General features: G+C 31.8%; 1 protein-coding gene across 8 annotated transcripts in view; it reads left to right on the plus strand.

Annotated features, from left to right (window-relative positions):
- The first annotated feature begins 363 nt into the window (after positions 1-363).
- LOC143232213 (charged multivesicular body protein 4c-like) overlaps positions 364-17066 on the plus strand; it is a 30226-nt gene continuing 13523 nt past the window's right edge. For 3 of the 8 annotated variants that reach the window (XR_013017436.1, XM_076467366.1, XM_076467370.1), the window contains exons 1-3: positions 364-582; positions 8944-9133; positions 16368-16545. Coding sequence is in view for 7 of the 8 variants with exons in the window: in XM_076467366.1 (XP_076323481.1) it covers positions 8950-9133; positions 16368-16545 (362 nt within the window). In the remaining variant the exon portion in view is untranslated. The other 5 variants (XM_076467367.1, XM_076467371.1, XM_076467369.1 and 2 more) reach the window with 5 other exon arrangements.

Raw genomic sequence — 17066 nt, forward strand, 5'->3', positions numbered from 1 at the left:
CAATTCAACAGACCAAACTGTCGGAGGAGATGATTGTATGCACCATATCCCCACCTAAAATGAAGGAGGGCATATATACCCCTATCCTCCCAGGATCTACGCCCCTGAGACTTACTCAAAATTGCAAAATCGGAGGAGTTTGCGACATTTCTGTTTCACTGTGACAACCTTTTGTTCATAATAATTATGACTTCATACACATAAGTGTGTGAAATGTTGAAGAAATATGAAAGTATTATAATTGCTTATTTCCTCCAAATATTTTATAAAAGTACCGTCACAAACATTCAAAAGCAGTGAAATATTTTAGTAGAAAATTATATACGTTATAATTCAAATTATTGAAAACTAGACCAATTTCACGGTTAGAGGGTATATGTTTATAAATCCGTTCTCTCACGGGGTGTGTAATAACTGCTTGACTTATAAGTATTATTTACAGGTTTAGGTTTTCAAGTATTTTCGTATTCGTAATTTTGACTGTTTGTATCTTCATTAGTATTAAAGTAATAAAAAATAAATTTTCGTTATTCTAATTCGTAGAAACAATTTGAGGAAAAATATTAACGAACGCTGAAGCAGGTATTTTATTAGTTACAATTTTTTTGTCTAATGGCTTGGATTGAAATTTTCGTGTAGCAATTATTTATCTAGTGATAAGCTACCTATTGTGTAGTTAATACACTTTACAACTGCAATTACTGTGTATATTAGTATAACTTGTATGTTAAAGTCACTGAGTAAGTTGACAGTAAATTAACGGATTTTATACTACAGGGTGTTCCTGAAAGTCACTGTGCAGTTTTGTCTGTTAATAAATATATAATGGCACAGTGACTTTCCGGAACACCCTGTAGTACATTTATAGTTGTACGTCGTAGTTTTCACTTTGAATTTTATGGTTAAATTGTTAATAATGATACCTATGCTAGTTACTATCTTTCATTTCATGGTAATAGCAGTAGTTTTAGGCTTCATGTATACTGCTGCCCGAAAGATTCACTAGTATTGAAAAAATTCCATTCATCAACTTTGCTGAATTTTGCAAGCTTCTACGATATTGTATTCACGCCTGTTAGTGTTACTACTGTACTCATGTTATAACTTGCACTACACAGCATCGACACTTTTGTATAACTTATCATAATATTATAATATTAGACAGATATTTCTCATTATTATGTCCTTCGTCATGGATGTATAACTAGTCATTAATATTATACCGCAATTTCACACTTATTATAAAAGTATAAATTATTTATTTTATAATTAAGTACATTTTGTAGTGCATCGCATTCACATATAATACTAAATTGCATGTTCAATATAGCTGGTACAGTAGTACTAATAGTAGGAGTAAGTTTTATACTAATTGTCTGGTTCATTGCATACCCACTCCTTCCTGAAAATGAAATCTTGTAAGTGCAGTGAATGTTGGTATAATAAGATGTAGAAATTTAGTGTGGGATCTTGTAACTTAGAGCCAATTGCAAAAAATTAATCATTAAAGTAAAACTATTGATTTGATTTTAAACTTAAATCATTTCTGAATTAAGCTACTTTCTCTTGTGTCACCAACATTTTTAATAAGAACAAACCTTTTTTAATCAATGGAGACTCTTAATTAAGAAATTATCAAATATTTTTCCAGTTTTGTTTTCTATAATCTCATTTTTTACATCCAGTACATAAGTAACAATATTAGGTTATACCTTTGTTGCTTAGCACAGGGCATAAGTTATTGTTGGAAGGTGGCATTACTGATATGCTCTGGATTATTTATATAAGAAATTTTTAATCCAACTTATTTTACCAATAATTATTCTATGAATATATCAGGAATTCATTTCATGAATAATTTGAATTTCGAGTGATGCACAATATATTTTACCATCATTTGATTACTTTGACTGCACTTTTCTGCCTACTTATTGGTCAAGTGTGATTTTGCAATGTTTATTTATATCAGCTGTCTATAAATGTGAGGTTATGGTGTACTGTGGGATGGAGGTGGTAGTATTTTCCCCATCATTTTTGATGGGCTGTACACTAGGGTTATTGTAATATTCCCATCAACATCACAAAGTTAAATGCAAGATGATGGATCACCTCTGAAAATATTTTTTATCATATCTTTCATAGAGCTTTTTGGAAGAAGTGATATGGGTGAAAACAACAAAATAGTGGATTAAAAAAGTGAATAGTAACTTAAGACTTAATAAAAGATTATAAAACATATCTTTACCTGCTTATCCAAGAATTTCCTTTACCTTTTTCATTTTGTTGAGAAAAGATTTTAGACACTGCTAAGAACTTCTTTGTTCTTGCATCAAGATGAAAAAATGATTTAAAATCATTAGTTAAAACTGTACTATTTTAACACGTGCATTTGTGGATTTTGTATGCTGTTTTTCTTTAAGATGTTTTTACAGTGAACATTGAAATATTGTTTTAGATTGGTGTTTTTTTTTTACCATCAATGTAATGTTTTATTTGGGCTTTGGCATTGGAAACATCTGCCCATGGGCAGTTTCAGTAATGGAATGAATAAGTTTGATATGCAAACCTAGATACTAGATGTTAATGAATATAAATCTCAAAGCTTTGTTTCAGACTTATTCTTTGGTGATTCGTTTTCTACTTCTGTGTTCGTTAAATGTTTGTTAAGGTTTCCTAGTAATCTATTGTTTTAGTATTTTTGTTTTAATTTAAATGTTTGGTGAATAAAATTGTGTTGCTTCTTTCAGTTTATCTGCTTAAGCCATGCTTAGTTTTAGATATATAAAAAATAGTTTTTAAACTAATGCATAAATATTGACTTCAGATTGCTTGTCTATTTATTAACTATAATGAATACTTTGTGACAGTTGGTATATCTGCTGTTTCTCCATTTCTTTGTGAAGTGGAAATGTTTAGATTTTCTTATTATAAGTACAGTATCTTAGCTTTCATTTGTATGTAGTGTATGATTTTAACAAACAACATTAATGGTCTACATACAAGCTATCTATCAAGGGCTTGGAATTATTATGAAGAAAATTAATAACATTCTGTAAACAGAAACAATCAAAACATATTGATAATGTATACTTACATACTATTTATTATGTTAAAACTAGTTGCATAGTAGACATGCTTATTTCTGAGTGTTAAGTATGGATATTTTTTTACAATTTTTTGTTCTCTTTTAAAGTTCTGGATTCATTTTGTAAGTATTTTGAAGATTTATCTAAGAACCAGAATATTGTTGTAAATGCAACCTTGTAGAAGTCTAGAGTGGTTTAATTTGAAATACTACTTGCATTTTCCCTCTTATGTGAGAATAGATATCAATATGTTGGAAAAAGTTTGGATTTGAGCTAATAAATTACACTTAGTTTAAAAAATGTAACCTATATGTAGACCCGAAGTGCTGTTCTTGTTTTCTGTGAGGTGTAGAAGAATTTTCAAGTGCTTAAAATTGTCAGCAGTATGGTCACTGTTTCTGGGTGGACTGTCTGAGTAGCAAAGATGTTGGAAGTTTGAAATTGATTATCAAATAATCACAGTTAGTTTAATCTTTGTAAATCTAGATGAAGTGTTTTAACACACATTTTCGTTAAAATAATATCCACCTAGAATTATTTGTTTAATTAATGTAACATAATCTATAAAAAACAAGCAACTGTTTGTTTTTTATGTTGATTTTGCACAACCAATTGTGAAAAAAATTAAATTTAGACCCAGAATTTAGCTCTTAGAAAATAATTGTTTTTTATCATAAACTATTGTGAAATACTAGTTTCCACTACCTCTGATGGAAATTCATTCCATAAAATATGTAGGCTTATCCTGTTGTAAAAGTAAAACTGTCATAATTCCATTTCTAACCTTTTTTTTTTTTTTTTTACAGATTATTTTAACTTGTGTCCTTTTGTCTCATTATCTTTAAAATATAGCACAAAGAAATTGGAGGCCATAATCCTACTAATCCATGGAAAACCTTTTAAACTTAAGTATTTTAATCCTTGTAGTGAGCAAGGAGATAACCTTGGAAGGAATAATGGTATTCCAGTGCAGAAGATAGCTATGCAAGTAGACATCTTAGTTTTGAAAATCTAAATTGTTACCTCATTATTAAAGATTCAATGTAGTTTTTCTTTGCTATTTGTAAAGAAAGAAGGGTTAATCTATTCAAGCTTCCAGTATTAATTTTATTAGCAAGCATAGTTACAGAAAGGAATTTACTTAAAAGATTACGCTTAATCACCCCCCCCCAAATACCCTGGAATATTACTTTTGTATTCATATACACGTATTTAACAAACACCACAAGAAATAAAAGATAGTGTGTTTTACTTTTCTTCCCGAAATTTTAGAAACTAGTACTTAATACTCTTGGACTTTATTCTAAATGTTTGAAGAAATTTTTTAATGAGTTTGTGGGGATTTGTTTTGCAAAAATTGTTGAGCATGTGAAAATCTCTGATTTCAGTACTGGTAATGTGTTTCTTATTTGATAAAAGGTTGAAGGAGGACCTGAAAATTTATAAGTGTATTATACTGAAATCTTTTAAAAAATGTGTTGCAATGAAGTGTCAGAAATTTAAAAAATATCTCCAAAGCTATCAAATAATATTTATTAGGTTTTTATATTGTTGATGAAAATTAAATGTGTACAGAAAATTTGTTGTCCTGAAAACTAAAGGAATGTTGGTACAAAAGCTATTATTATAATAAAAAAGTTTGTAAGTGGTTTGGACCATGTATTGTATGGCATGGATAATACTGAAATGATATTTGGAAATATAACAAACAGCTAATGATTCCAAGGTATTTGGTATGGTGGATAGTTGAAATATGTTTAATTTGAAAGACATGGGCAGCTATAGTAAGTGGATTAGGACATGGAAAATGTGTTAATTTTAACCTTTTAATTAAAGTAAACTGCCTATGTAGATAAGAATTAAAATATTCCTAGTAGTAAGTAGAGTTAAACAGATGTGTTCAAACTATTATTTACAATGATTAAAATATGTTCTGAGATGATACACATTCACCTAGAAAGCTATCTTTCACAAGCATCTTCTCAGAGATTTCCAACTCGTACCTAAATTCACAGGAATTCTCATGGATTGTGCTATTGTTAGTGACATTTTTATGCAGCTAAAGCACTCTACCAATGAAAGGTTGACACAACTTCCTAGTGCACTAACTCCCTCTATACTTTTGCACACATAATTAATTTTTTCTCAATAGTGAAACTATCAACTTATTTTTAATTTCAAAATTTATGGAAATTTGTAGTAGATTGAAGGACTTTGTTTCATTTTTATACTAAATATTTATTTTCAATTTCATGCAACTTCTAATGTAAGTTTTAAACTTTGCTGCTGGAGACGTATTAAGCAAGGATGATGTGACAGCCATTGTGTATAGGTAATGGGTACTATAATGCAACTTGGTGTTTCATGTACATCTATTTGTCTAGTTTTTCTTCCCCACATTTTTAAGAGGAGTGTGAAGTGGATGATGATTTGGACCATTTGTTTCCTTCTCCAGTTTAGGCCCGAGAAACTTTTATTCTTATTGAAGAAAAATTTCCAATATATTCACTTTAGTGTCATATATATTTCCTGTTCCCTCTTTCATAAACTTAAAAGTTAAGTTTCCCCCTTATCCCAATATTAGCATTCTTGCTACTCCCTTTTCAGAATAACTCTGCTTTGAGATATTATGTCTTGCCTTTCTTACATTTATGATTCCAACTTCCTCTTTCTGGAGTCCTTTTTGCCTTTGTGTGTGTGGCAGACCATTGGGGGTTGGTTTTACTCACAGTTGTCCAGTTCTTTCAACCTTTCTTAATCCTTCTTTCTGTGCATTATTTTTCTGATTTATACTTTATGTTGGAAGCACTTCAAAGAGCATCAGATGATTTTACTGGCAATTCCCATTTCTTTCTTCATTCTACTGTAGCCTGTACAACTACTTCATCCCTTTCCCTGTTCACTTGGATCACTTATTGTTGGGTACACTTCTCTTTCCTATGTTCATGTTCTTTTTTAAAAGACCTTTACCTGACCGCCTTTCATCATCCTTTAGTTTTGGAGGATATTTGAATCGTAAGCAGGAGCTGCCAATTATCAATCCTCACTAAATTTCTCAGTTTTTTCAAGTGGTACCAACACCCTCAGACCATTCCTGTCTCTCATCCTAGTCCTCATGTTTCCCAGATTTCCTTCCCCTTTTCTTGTCCTCCTTCAGTCTAATGTCAGACTTACTGGGTTTGTTTGCTGAGGTATGCCAATCATTGGGGATAACTGTATGTAGACAGATAAGTTGTAATGTTCTGACTGAAGGACTGTCTTTCCAATTCTCTTCAACTCCTCACAGCCTACACACAGATCTCCTCCCCTTCCCTCAGATCACATTTGTCTTCAACATTTTTAGTATAAATGAGCCTTAGAAAAGGTGTATAATTCTTCTGCATCTTTGTAATTTCCAAAAAAATACCTGAGCCTGGTGGTCATTATTGATCTTCCTCCACATCAATGGCATGAACTTTTGGCAGTACACCATGTATTTTCTTATTTCCAAAAACTTGATGGTAATTTCGTGCATCAATCAAGGGAAGGAGAGTGTCAGATCTGAGACCCTTTTTCTACCTTTAACCTTTTTTTTTTTAGGCCTATACTCAACAAGTTCAGCTCATTTCCTGTTGTGTTTCTAGGTGATGTGAACTTTTATTGTGGAATGGCTATTTTGACTAAACTGTATTATGCTTATAAAATGAATTTTTCACTTGCAGGTTTTCTGGTGGGAGTGTTCTCTTATCAGTTTTGTTCCCCCCCCCCAATTTTAAGCTTCCTCTTTTGGTCTCCTGTTCCACATTCTTCAGTCCTGGTTGAATCTTTTTCTATGTGCTTACATCTTCTCTATCTGTTACCCTTGGTCCTGACCTTAATTTTCAACACTTTTTTAAATCTTCTTGGTGACACCTCTGTGGCTGACTGAAACCTGGTGCCACTTAATGGAGAATGGGATGGATAGTGACATTGTCAATGTAGTGCTGATCAATCCATGTATAATTATACTTATAACATCCCAATGTCCCTCATCCTTCTGCCTCCTGGATGTCATTACCTGGGTGGCTTGGTATTGATTCTTCACTGGGTCTGCATGCAAGTGCTTTTCCTTTCTGCTTCCTGGTCATATGGTAAAGACAGTTGGGACTCTTCTATCACCATGAACAGGAAGATGCATACCTGATGCTTCCCAGTTTTGGACTGGAACTGACAAATTGAATGCCTGTCATCTCCTGTTGAGGTGCACATTTCCTAATAAAATTTGCCCTCTTCCTGCAGTAGTTCACTGTTAAATCAGGTCACATACTTGCATTATACAACCTGTATTGTGTATTTTGTGAACTGCTCTTGCAACTTATGTCAGTTAAAGAGTATGGCTGTAGAGTTGATAAACTTCCACATTAATAATTCCTTTGCTCTCCTCCCACAGCAGGTGTTGTTCTGTGAAGTTCATTAATAGACTTGAGTGCTAGGTATGATCTTAATGCATCCCAGTCATGCCCCACATATTGACTCTTCAGCATTTTGTGTGCAAGTACTCTAATATCTTTTTTTTGTTGGTTTTCTTCTGCTCATAGCCACAGATAGTGTAACCTGGATGAGATGAGAAGTGGTTTCCCATAGGTGTGCTCTAATGGTTTTCCCTACCGTAGAGCATTGTATCCCGGGAGTTTTATTTGGGCACTTCCTGAAGGGAGTTATTTAGATTTTCACACCAGACCATTCACCATATCAAGGTAGGATTCTAGCTTTTTCTGGGAGAGGTGTGTATCACCTTGGAAGCTAACATTTTCCTTGCCAGAAAATGTATTTCTATCAGTGATAGTTCTCTTCACCAAATTTCTTCCCTTCCTCCCAACTTCCAGTGCAAATTAGTTTCCTTGTCTTGTCAAAGAATAATTGAGAGCAAAAGCATAGGAGTCAGTGAGCTAGAAGGTTGTATCACCCCCCTATTGGTGTAGTTTCTGCTGCATAATAATGTCATTATGCAGTAGCACAAATTGCAAGAAATCATGTGAATTTAGGTTGGAGTTGCCTAAAGGCTGGTGATATACAAATCTCTAAGGCAGATGCATGAAGAAGACAGTTTTCTATGTAAAGATGTAAATGCCTATCAGAAATACATTTTCATATAAGGAAAATCTTAATTTTCATCAGTTGGGTAACTTTGCTGTTAATTATTTTTTTAACCATAATAAGCCTAATGATATCTCAAGTGTTTTAAAAGTGGTTTGTGTGAAAAATTGGAATGAACTTGCTTTTTTCAATGAAAAGAACATCAGTTTTTATGAAGAAATAAAAGGGTTTAGATATGATTATTGATAAAAGCTAAAACACACTGGCTGCTCATTTAAGCATAATGGGGAAGAGTAGGAAGTGTATAATTAATGGTAAGAAGGATAATGTCACCGTATAACACCATTGAAGCATCTTTCAGAACAAATAGTGTTTTAAGTAAGGATATGACATGAAATGTGAAGCATTTAAACCACAAATTGCCTTTTTGAGATCTATTAAAATGTCAGAAACATAATATTAGAATTATGGGCTTTAAATGCAAGAGTTAGTATTCTGTTAAGTTGTAAGTTATAACAGTATCATAATACTAAGTATAAGCTTATGAAGGTCAAGCATAGATTTATGTTCAATCAGTAAAACTGCTTTAGCATTTCATGGTTATGAGCACTGTTCACCAGTATTCTTGTAGTTTATGAGATTGTGGAATGGTTGATGTAATGAAGGAACTACTGCTACTTTACTTTGTTATCCTTTTTTGTATTTTGTTTTTATAGTGTGATGACTTAGAATCTATGTGTGTATATGTATATTGACATTTAAAACAATGATTTGTGAATTTTACAGTTGTATATACTTGCAGGTTAAAATGAGTTTCTTCTCAAAAATATTTGGGGGTGGGAAATCTGCGCAGAAAATACCAACTCCAGGTGAAGCAATACAGAAGTTACGAGAAATTGAAGAAATGTTAATGAAAAAGCAGGATTACTTGGAAAAGAAAGTTGAGCAAGAACTTAACACAGCAAAAAAAAATGGAACAAAAAATAAAAGAGGTAAACATGATCATATTTTATGCATTAGTATTAAATGTTCTTATTTTGATACATGTGATAAATACACCTTATGAGTATCATATTCATTGTTCTTCAATCACATCACAAATGTATCATTTCACATAGTTCATGGATGTATAATATACAATAATTTTGAGAGTATTAAAATAAAATAGAATTGTTCTTTGTAATATTTACACACACACAATTTTTTTATTTTATGCATTTCAACAATAACGAATAATTTTTTAAAATATTTTCTCCTCTACATTTAGTTTCCTAATACAGATTTGTTAGCTTTCTTTTTCAGAATTCTGAAAGTGACTCAGTAATAAGTCTAGAGGCTAACAGTTCTAAAATTCAGGTTTCAGTACTTCAACACTCATGTTGTGTAGCTTTGTGCTTAACAAAAAAAAACAACAACCAAAACTAGTAATATATTTCAAGTTTATCCATATAGAAAAGCTGTATCTTTTATGAAACAAAATTAAGAATATTGTTGAAGCAGAATATTTTTTTAATATAAACAAGTGATAGTTTTTATTATTTTCAGGCTATTAGCTTATGTAGTACCAACAGCATACTGAAAAATAATTTTGTGGTTGACTGTTGTAATGGATTTACTGCTATACATTTATTTTAGTATCTGTGTTTGTTTCAGTTTAACATGTATATAGAAATGCATGTGACATATATTGTTAAATGTGTATTGTGAAAGTCCTGCTTGTTTTCTAAATTTGTAGAAGATTCTCAAGTTTAAAACTCAACAATGCATGTGTGTGTGTGTATATATAATACTAGTGATTGCCAGCTGAAGTTTGAAGAGTCTCTCTTAATGAATATGAAAGGTAGCTATTACAAGAAGCAGGGAGACAGTTTTAGAATATTGTTATTGGTCTGCTACAGTCAGTATACTGTAAGTCTTGTAAGCTGTAATAGTGACAAATGCCTATTAATGAGAAAACTACAGATATCTGTCCAGGAACATTTTGTATATTTTGAACATTACAAACTTCGGCAAATTAACTTCAGATATTAGTATTTCTACAAAGACATTAGTTATTTTTGTCTGTAAAAAACTTGAGTGTGAAGAATAGAGCTATCTATCATTCCCATTAAGTAAAGTATATGTATAAACAAAAAATTAATTTTTGCCTCATGAACCATCAGTAAAATATTCAGTTCCATACCAGATAGAAGAATCAGTATTGCTTATAAGTTTGTAAATAGCTTAATAATGACCATTATTATAAACTGTATTGTTGTTTGTATATTAAAATATATTTTTGTTAAGAAAGAAAATTTTATCAATCTTGTTGGCAAACACTAAATTTAATACATATTCACATTTTAATTAACTTTTAAGTTAAAATTATGAAATTGTATTATGTAACAATAAATCGGAGGCTTTTCTGAAATAAATAATACATAACACTGTGAAGGGTAATTAAACAGTTTTTAGTGATTACTGACTCATAGTTCTGTTTCCATTTCTTAATGATAATTGTACTCACTGAATGAGAAGAATCAGGGTGTCTCTTATTATGAATTTTTTACATTGTATTTTACATTCAAAATATTAAATTTTTTATAACAGATTGACAGCTCATGGAGGTCATTTGTAATGTTAATCATAATCACACTGAACATTGTCTTTGCATCTTTTTGCTTTTCCTGTACAGTCAAAATTCAAACTCTGCAATAATGCAAACCATTAACCCTTTTGCAGTGGCTTCAGTTTAATATACATCAGTTCATCTACACTTTTACATATATTAAGTATTTGCATTATAACTTTTGATACAGCATGTGTATCTTCACGAAATTTGCTAGGCTTTTACTAAAGATTTGCTCTCTCATTCACTCAGGTCAAATATCCAGTAATATAAAACTAACCTTCAGTCTTCCCTATTTTTGCTGTGTTTTAGTAGACTGGTATTTTGTAATATACAGTCACATTTCAGTTATTATACATGTATATAATTATTATTTAGAAATAAAATTTTTCAGGTTTTTTTTACATGAAATATAGAACATAGGTTGCTTGGCATAGGTTGCGAGCCTTTTAAAATTTTGCACATGTAGGATATCAAATAAATTTTAACTCGGTAACTAAGATTTATTTAGATTTTAAAAAATATGAAACTTCAGGCAGACTAAAGACACTCTTTGGAAACTTTGATCAAAAGAATGAGGTAGCTTTTTCAATTATTCAAATGGCTGAGAAAACCACTCTGGGGACATTCTAAGCTGTTGATTGGCTATTCATGTCATATATTATAGTATATGAGGGATCATTTCAAAAATGTAAAGAGTTGAACGGGGCCACTGTGTCTGATTCAGTACATAAGCCATATCTGATGCAAAATAAAAAGATACAAGATTCTTACTTTATAATCTAGCTTGTCAATATTAGTAATGTAAGTTTTTTAATTTGTACAACACTATAGCAATAGTATGTTGACATCATAAACATTTAATTTTAAACAGTGCTGCATTCAACATAACATGTGACTCACTAAAATCTATATTTGTGTTCTTTTAATATTTCCATTTAAATTAAGAAATTAATTTGTATATGATATTAAAGTTTGAATTATAACACTGCACAACAATTTTTTTGAAAAGTTTTGCTTCCTGAAAAGCTTTTGCTGATTGTGACAGGTATCTGTTGGGTATGCACAAATATAGATTTGGGTTTGCTTCATCACGTAGGAACTCTGAGAAATAGACAGTAAACTGTTTGCTGGCAATAACATATGTAATTGCTTTTATGTTTCTAATACGCTGTTAAGTTCAACATAATTAAAAGTGTTTTGCTCCTGATTTTTGTTTGTATTCAATGTCCGGTGCATCACATTGCAGTGTCCAACAGTAGTCAGTAAGCATTGACGGATTCCAGTTGCCCTGATATCGTTTTTCCATTGTAGCAATGTCCTAGTCAAACTGAAGATTTTGATGAAATGGTACATGATGGGCAAATTTGGATTTGATTTTTGTGATCAGCAGCCAAAAATCTATAAGGAACATCCAACAGTGTTCAAGAAGCAAAAACTTTGTTGTGTAGTGTAATCAGTAATATGGTTAGAAACATATTGACATAAATTCATAAAATAGTAGTTCAATAAAAGTTTAAATGCCAGTCAACAAACACAATGACATGGCCTTTGTATCCTGACCCATTGCAAAAGGTGCTAACTAGTTGTCAAGCAAATTGTACTTTGTTAATATTATTATTAAGAAAAAATGATTTTTCATGAACGACTAGGTTGTGTTTGTGTGTAGGTGTCAAAAGTAATGTGCTTGCTTTTACCTAATGTTAAGTCATTAGTACTGATCTTCCAGTTCAGAAATAGTTTTTCCTTCCCCAGCAGAATGTAACAAATTGAAGCACTTGAATTAGTTCAAATTCTAACTTGTTTAGATCTTCCTTTCATGAATTAGTGAAAGCAACTATAACTTAATTTTTCTTCAAAACCAAAAAATTTTGGAAAATGAGTAAATTTGGTAGCCCTTTTCTAAGAGGTTAGTCCCCTGCTAGTACAGCAGTATATCTCTGGATTTACAATGCTAAAATCAGGGGTTCAATTCCCCTAAGTGGGCTCAGCAGATAGCCCAATGTGGCTTTGCTATAAGAAAAACACAAACACTCTAAGAGGGTAATGTTAGTTGTGAATCAGATGATTATAACCACCTTAATTTTAATTCAGAAGTTTAGTGGATAAATTGCAGTACTGTTAGTTTTACATATTTTAACTGAACATGCAGAAACATAAGGCATTTTTAATATTATTCACAGTTATCTCTTTCTTCATCTGACTGTTTGTAATAGTGTTTTTTTGTACCTTTTAAGCATGTTTGTAATTCATTTTTTGACATTTTTGATATTTAGTATGATAATCTAGTGATTTTGCCTTCTCTCTGAAATTCAATCTAAAGCTTTCCAAAATCCCAGATCAATGTTGTCAAATGCTCTTTTCCCCCAAAAAAATAGTGATATGTTTCTTTAAGATTATTTAGTTTCATAAGATTTGTGCTGCTTTTTTACAATGTTAACTTTATTTGTTTTTACTTTGCTTTAATTTCAAGCTATATAGCCACTAGATAACTAAAGCAAGAAAAAGATTATTCTGGTAAGTTACTACAATGATTGTAAATTCTAAAACAACAGTGGCTACTACTTCCTCATGAGATTCCAGCAAAAGTGCCAACATTGTCTGTACTTTGTCTATGACCACTGCAGACTCGTTGATTAAGGAAGACTTTACTGCCAAAGTTTATCTTATGAATTCTTTGATGCCTTCTTGACTTCTTATCTGTTGAAGAAAGTTTTCTTTTTTCAAATCTTTTAGAGGATTTGATTACTCAGGTTTATTTTTAAATTTCTCTTTCTTCTATGTCTTTGGATTTTTCCCATTTTTTACTATATAACTAACATGCTGAGGATTATTTTGTTTTCCTCCTTTTCAAGGTGTATGTATAAGAGAGACATTCTTGGATCAGCTTTGTTCCTAGTTAAATGCCTTGTCCTCTTTGATTATTGATTCCTTCACTATAGTATATGGTTGTTTCACATTTACATTCTTGGACTCCTAATCCTTTGAGTTCTTTCCTGTTGCTTGGGGACTGAACCCATGTGTCCTGTTAACAGACTTGTGCTCAGTTTACCTATTTTTGAATTTTCTGTACTTATTTTCTTTGTTACCTATTATTTATTCATCTCCTACTTAAAGCTCTATATTGTGATCTTCTAGCTTTTTTTTTCTGGGGTTCTGTTTTCAGCCCTTCTCAACACTTTGACAACATTTGGTCTTTTGGCTTGTCCCTACTTAACTTATGTCTGTTGATACTTGGAGGCCCATGGTGCTCTTCCCTCTATTGTTTGTCTTTCCATTCTTACTTCTCTGACATCCATCTGGCTCCTTTTCTATGTCCCAAAGTCTTCATGGATGTTCCTAATGTCTTTGGGAATTGGGCCAAGCTGCCCAATACAGTTTTTTTCTTTTCTTTGTTTCTTATTGCTTACAGCTTCATCTGTCTACTTCCATTCTTCAGCTCTGTGAACTATCCACATCTCTCTTCTTCTTCTTGTTTTTCCTTTTATCCCTTTTCACTGTCCCATCCTGTCAGGGTAGCTTTTGTCTCTCTCATCAGTGACTTCTCCTTCTAGCCAATTGACTTAGGCTCTGTAAAGGCATGTTTGTTTCTGTTCACAGATCTTTGAATCCCTTTTTATGGGTCACCAAAAATGATTAGAAACTAACACACTATCTTAACCTTTTTCTCTCAACTTTGAATCAAGATGGAGGGTCTTATTCCTCTTTATTGGTTCTTTTCTCTTGGACTGTAATGATCAATATTCTTATTCTAATCATTCTGATGTCATCTTGTTTCTTTTGTTTCATTTTGCTTTGCAAGGTCACTTTAACTAATTTCAAGCTCTCTCCTTAGGCATGGCTTTAGTGGCTTACGTCTTCAACAGTCATTGGAACATTTGCTTACCACATCTATGGCCTTGGACTTGGTTTCCATTATTACATGGATGACTGACTCCCCCTTACTTCTTTGCAGGAGACTTTCTTGGCTGTGCCACTTCTTCTCCAGAAAGTGGTTTATCTGGATTGGTTGGTATTCCAAGTCATTCATGACTGACTCTCTCTTAGACCATCTTGGAGATGTTCAATTTTTGATTTGGGCTGGGTCTACCTCCATTCATCAGCAGTACATGTAGAATCTAGCCACCTCAAATCTTGCCTCTTCTTTTATTTTCCTAAATGAGCTTTTTTTTCTTTTGAGGACTTTCATGCCCCTGGAACATCTTCTCCCTCTATATTAGGCCACATGAGGCTTCTTCAGTAGACTTTGAGTGACCAATGGAAAATTGTTTTGTGATATGTCTTAAGTATCAGTCTGGTGTTTTCCCTAGCCATGCTATACCTCGTATCAAATTCCTCTGTTGTGTACAAGCTCTTGGTTCATTGTGTTTTTCCACTCATTCCTATGACCTATGGCTAATTTTGCATTACTCTTTTTATACTACCATTTGAATAAAGAGTTATCCTGCAAGAGATGAATGTGGTCTTCCATGAGTGTTACTCGTCTAGTAAGCTTACACTCTAGGGTGTTGCACTCTATAGGCTAGTCCTTTCGTTCAAATTTTTCAAAGGATACTCGTATAGATTTTCACATTTGCACTGCCATTATTCACTACATCAGTTTAGGATTCTGACTTCTCTGTGAAGAGAGGTAAAGATATCATTTCAGAAATTCACACTTACCTTTTCAAAAATGTAATTCAAGTAGACATTTATCTCTATGCACACTTTCCCACCCTTTCCATCTAATATGGGTACACATTAATCTAGCCTTGGCTAAGAGTGAAGTTAGTTTTGAGTGCAAGTGTTTATAGGATTCTACTGCATGTGCAAAATGTAAAAATAAAATTGACAAGGAATAACTACTGTGTGCAGAAAGTAAGTGCCTGATTAAAATACATTTTCAAGTAAGGAAAATGTTAACTTTCATAGCACTTGACTATAAAAATTAAGGTTTTTTTGCTGAATTTTATTTATGCTAGCAGATGAAATTATACTATAAATATTTTCTTCAGTGCACAGTTTTTACATAATGACAACATTTGTTTTATTATGAAAGCAGGCTTGAGTTTATGCAACTTGTACACTTGATAGGTACACATGTTTGTCAAATTTAACAGTTCAGTGGCATTTGTTACATTTGTGTTGATTTAGTGAAGGATGCTTCTTCATGGTGTAATATTTTATCCAATCCCAAACTGTTAAAAACTCTTGTAAGCAGAGGTTATATATAACTAAATGGAAAAGGAAGAGTTTATTGGTTAAATATCATATTTATTAAAGTACTGCATTACTTACCAACAACTACATTTTACTAAGTTGTATGTCTCATATCTTTAGAATTTGTTATCGACAACACTTTTTAACATGGTATTTACACACACACACACACACACACACACACACACACACACACACACACACACACACACACATGAAGTTAAACAATTTCTTTTGAAAGTAGTACATGATTTTAAATTGCAGCCTTATTATCATGTTTTCATGCACTTAGTGTTTTCACTCTGAACTTAGAAATAACTTCTCAGCGTTCTAAATTTTTATGTAGCTCTTACATATCTAATTAGATAAAAATACTGATATAATTAACTACAGTGGTCTGTTTTTATACTTTTTTAAAGTTGCTCTTCAAGCATTAAAGAGGAAAAAGAGGTTTGAAAAGCAGTTGCAGCAAATTGATGGAACTCTGACAACAATTGAATTTCAAAGAGAAGCCCTAGAAAATGCAAGCACTAACACAGAAGTTTTAAAAATAATGGGACATGCAGCAAAGGCACTTAAAGGTGCTCACGAAGATATGTAAGTGAAACATTTTGTAATTCTTCATTAACCCTTCCATAACACTAGTCAAGTCTTGCTCAGTAATGCACAGTGTTGCTTTGGAAATTTTTCATATTGTGTTTAGTGTTGCATTTAAAAATCTTAAGATAAATTTTTAACACATTAACATTTTGTAAAATCAAACGTGGTATACAGAAGTTAATGACTGGTTATTCTGTTTTAGCCTCGTTTATTTTCAGTGTCTGAAACTCCAATGTATAAATTTACTTTTCTAAAATTATTTTCCAACATTTAAAAATAAACTGTAACACTTAAAAAATTTTGTATAGACAGAATGTGCTGTCTGTTTTGTTGCATTTAAATTGATTTTAATTAAATTTTCAAATTTTAATGTATGTCTGTGACTTTGGACAGAAAGTTTCTCGTATTGAAAGTTGAATCATAAAAAAACTATTTTTAAAGCTTTTAAAAGATAACATGGTTAAACACTAGCATAACAAAAAATATCATGCATTAAACATAAATATAATCATAATCAT

The sequence above is a fragment of the Tachypleus tridentatus genome, chromosome 11 (assembly GCF_004210375.1).
Source record: "Tachypleus tridentatus isolate NWPU-2018 chromosome 11, ASM421037v1, whole genome shotgun sequence".
Lineage (NCBI taxonomy): Eukaryota > Metazoa > Arthropoda > Merostomata > Xiphosura > Limulidae > Tachypleus > Tachypleus tridentatus.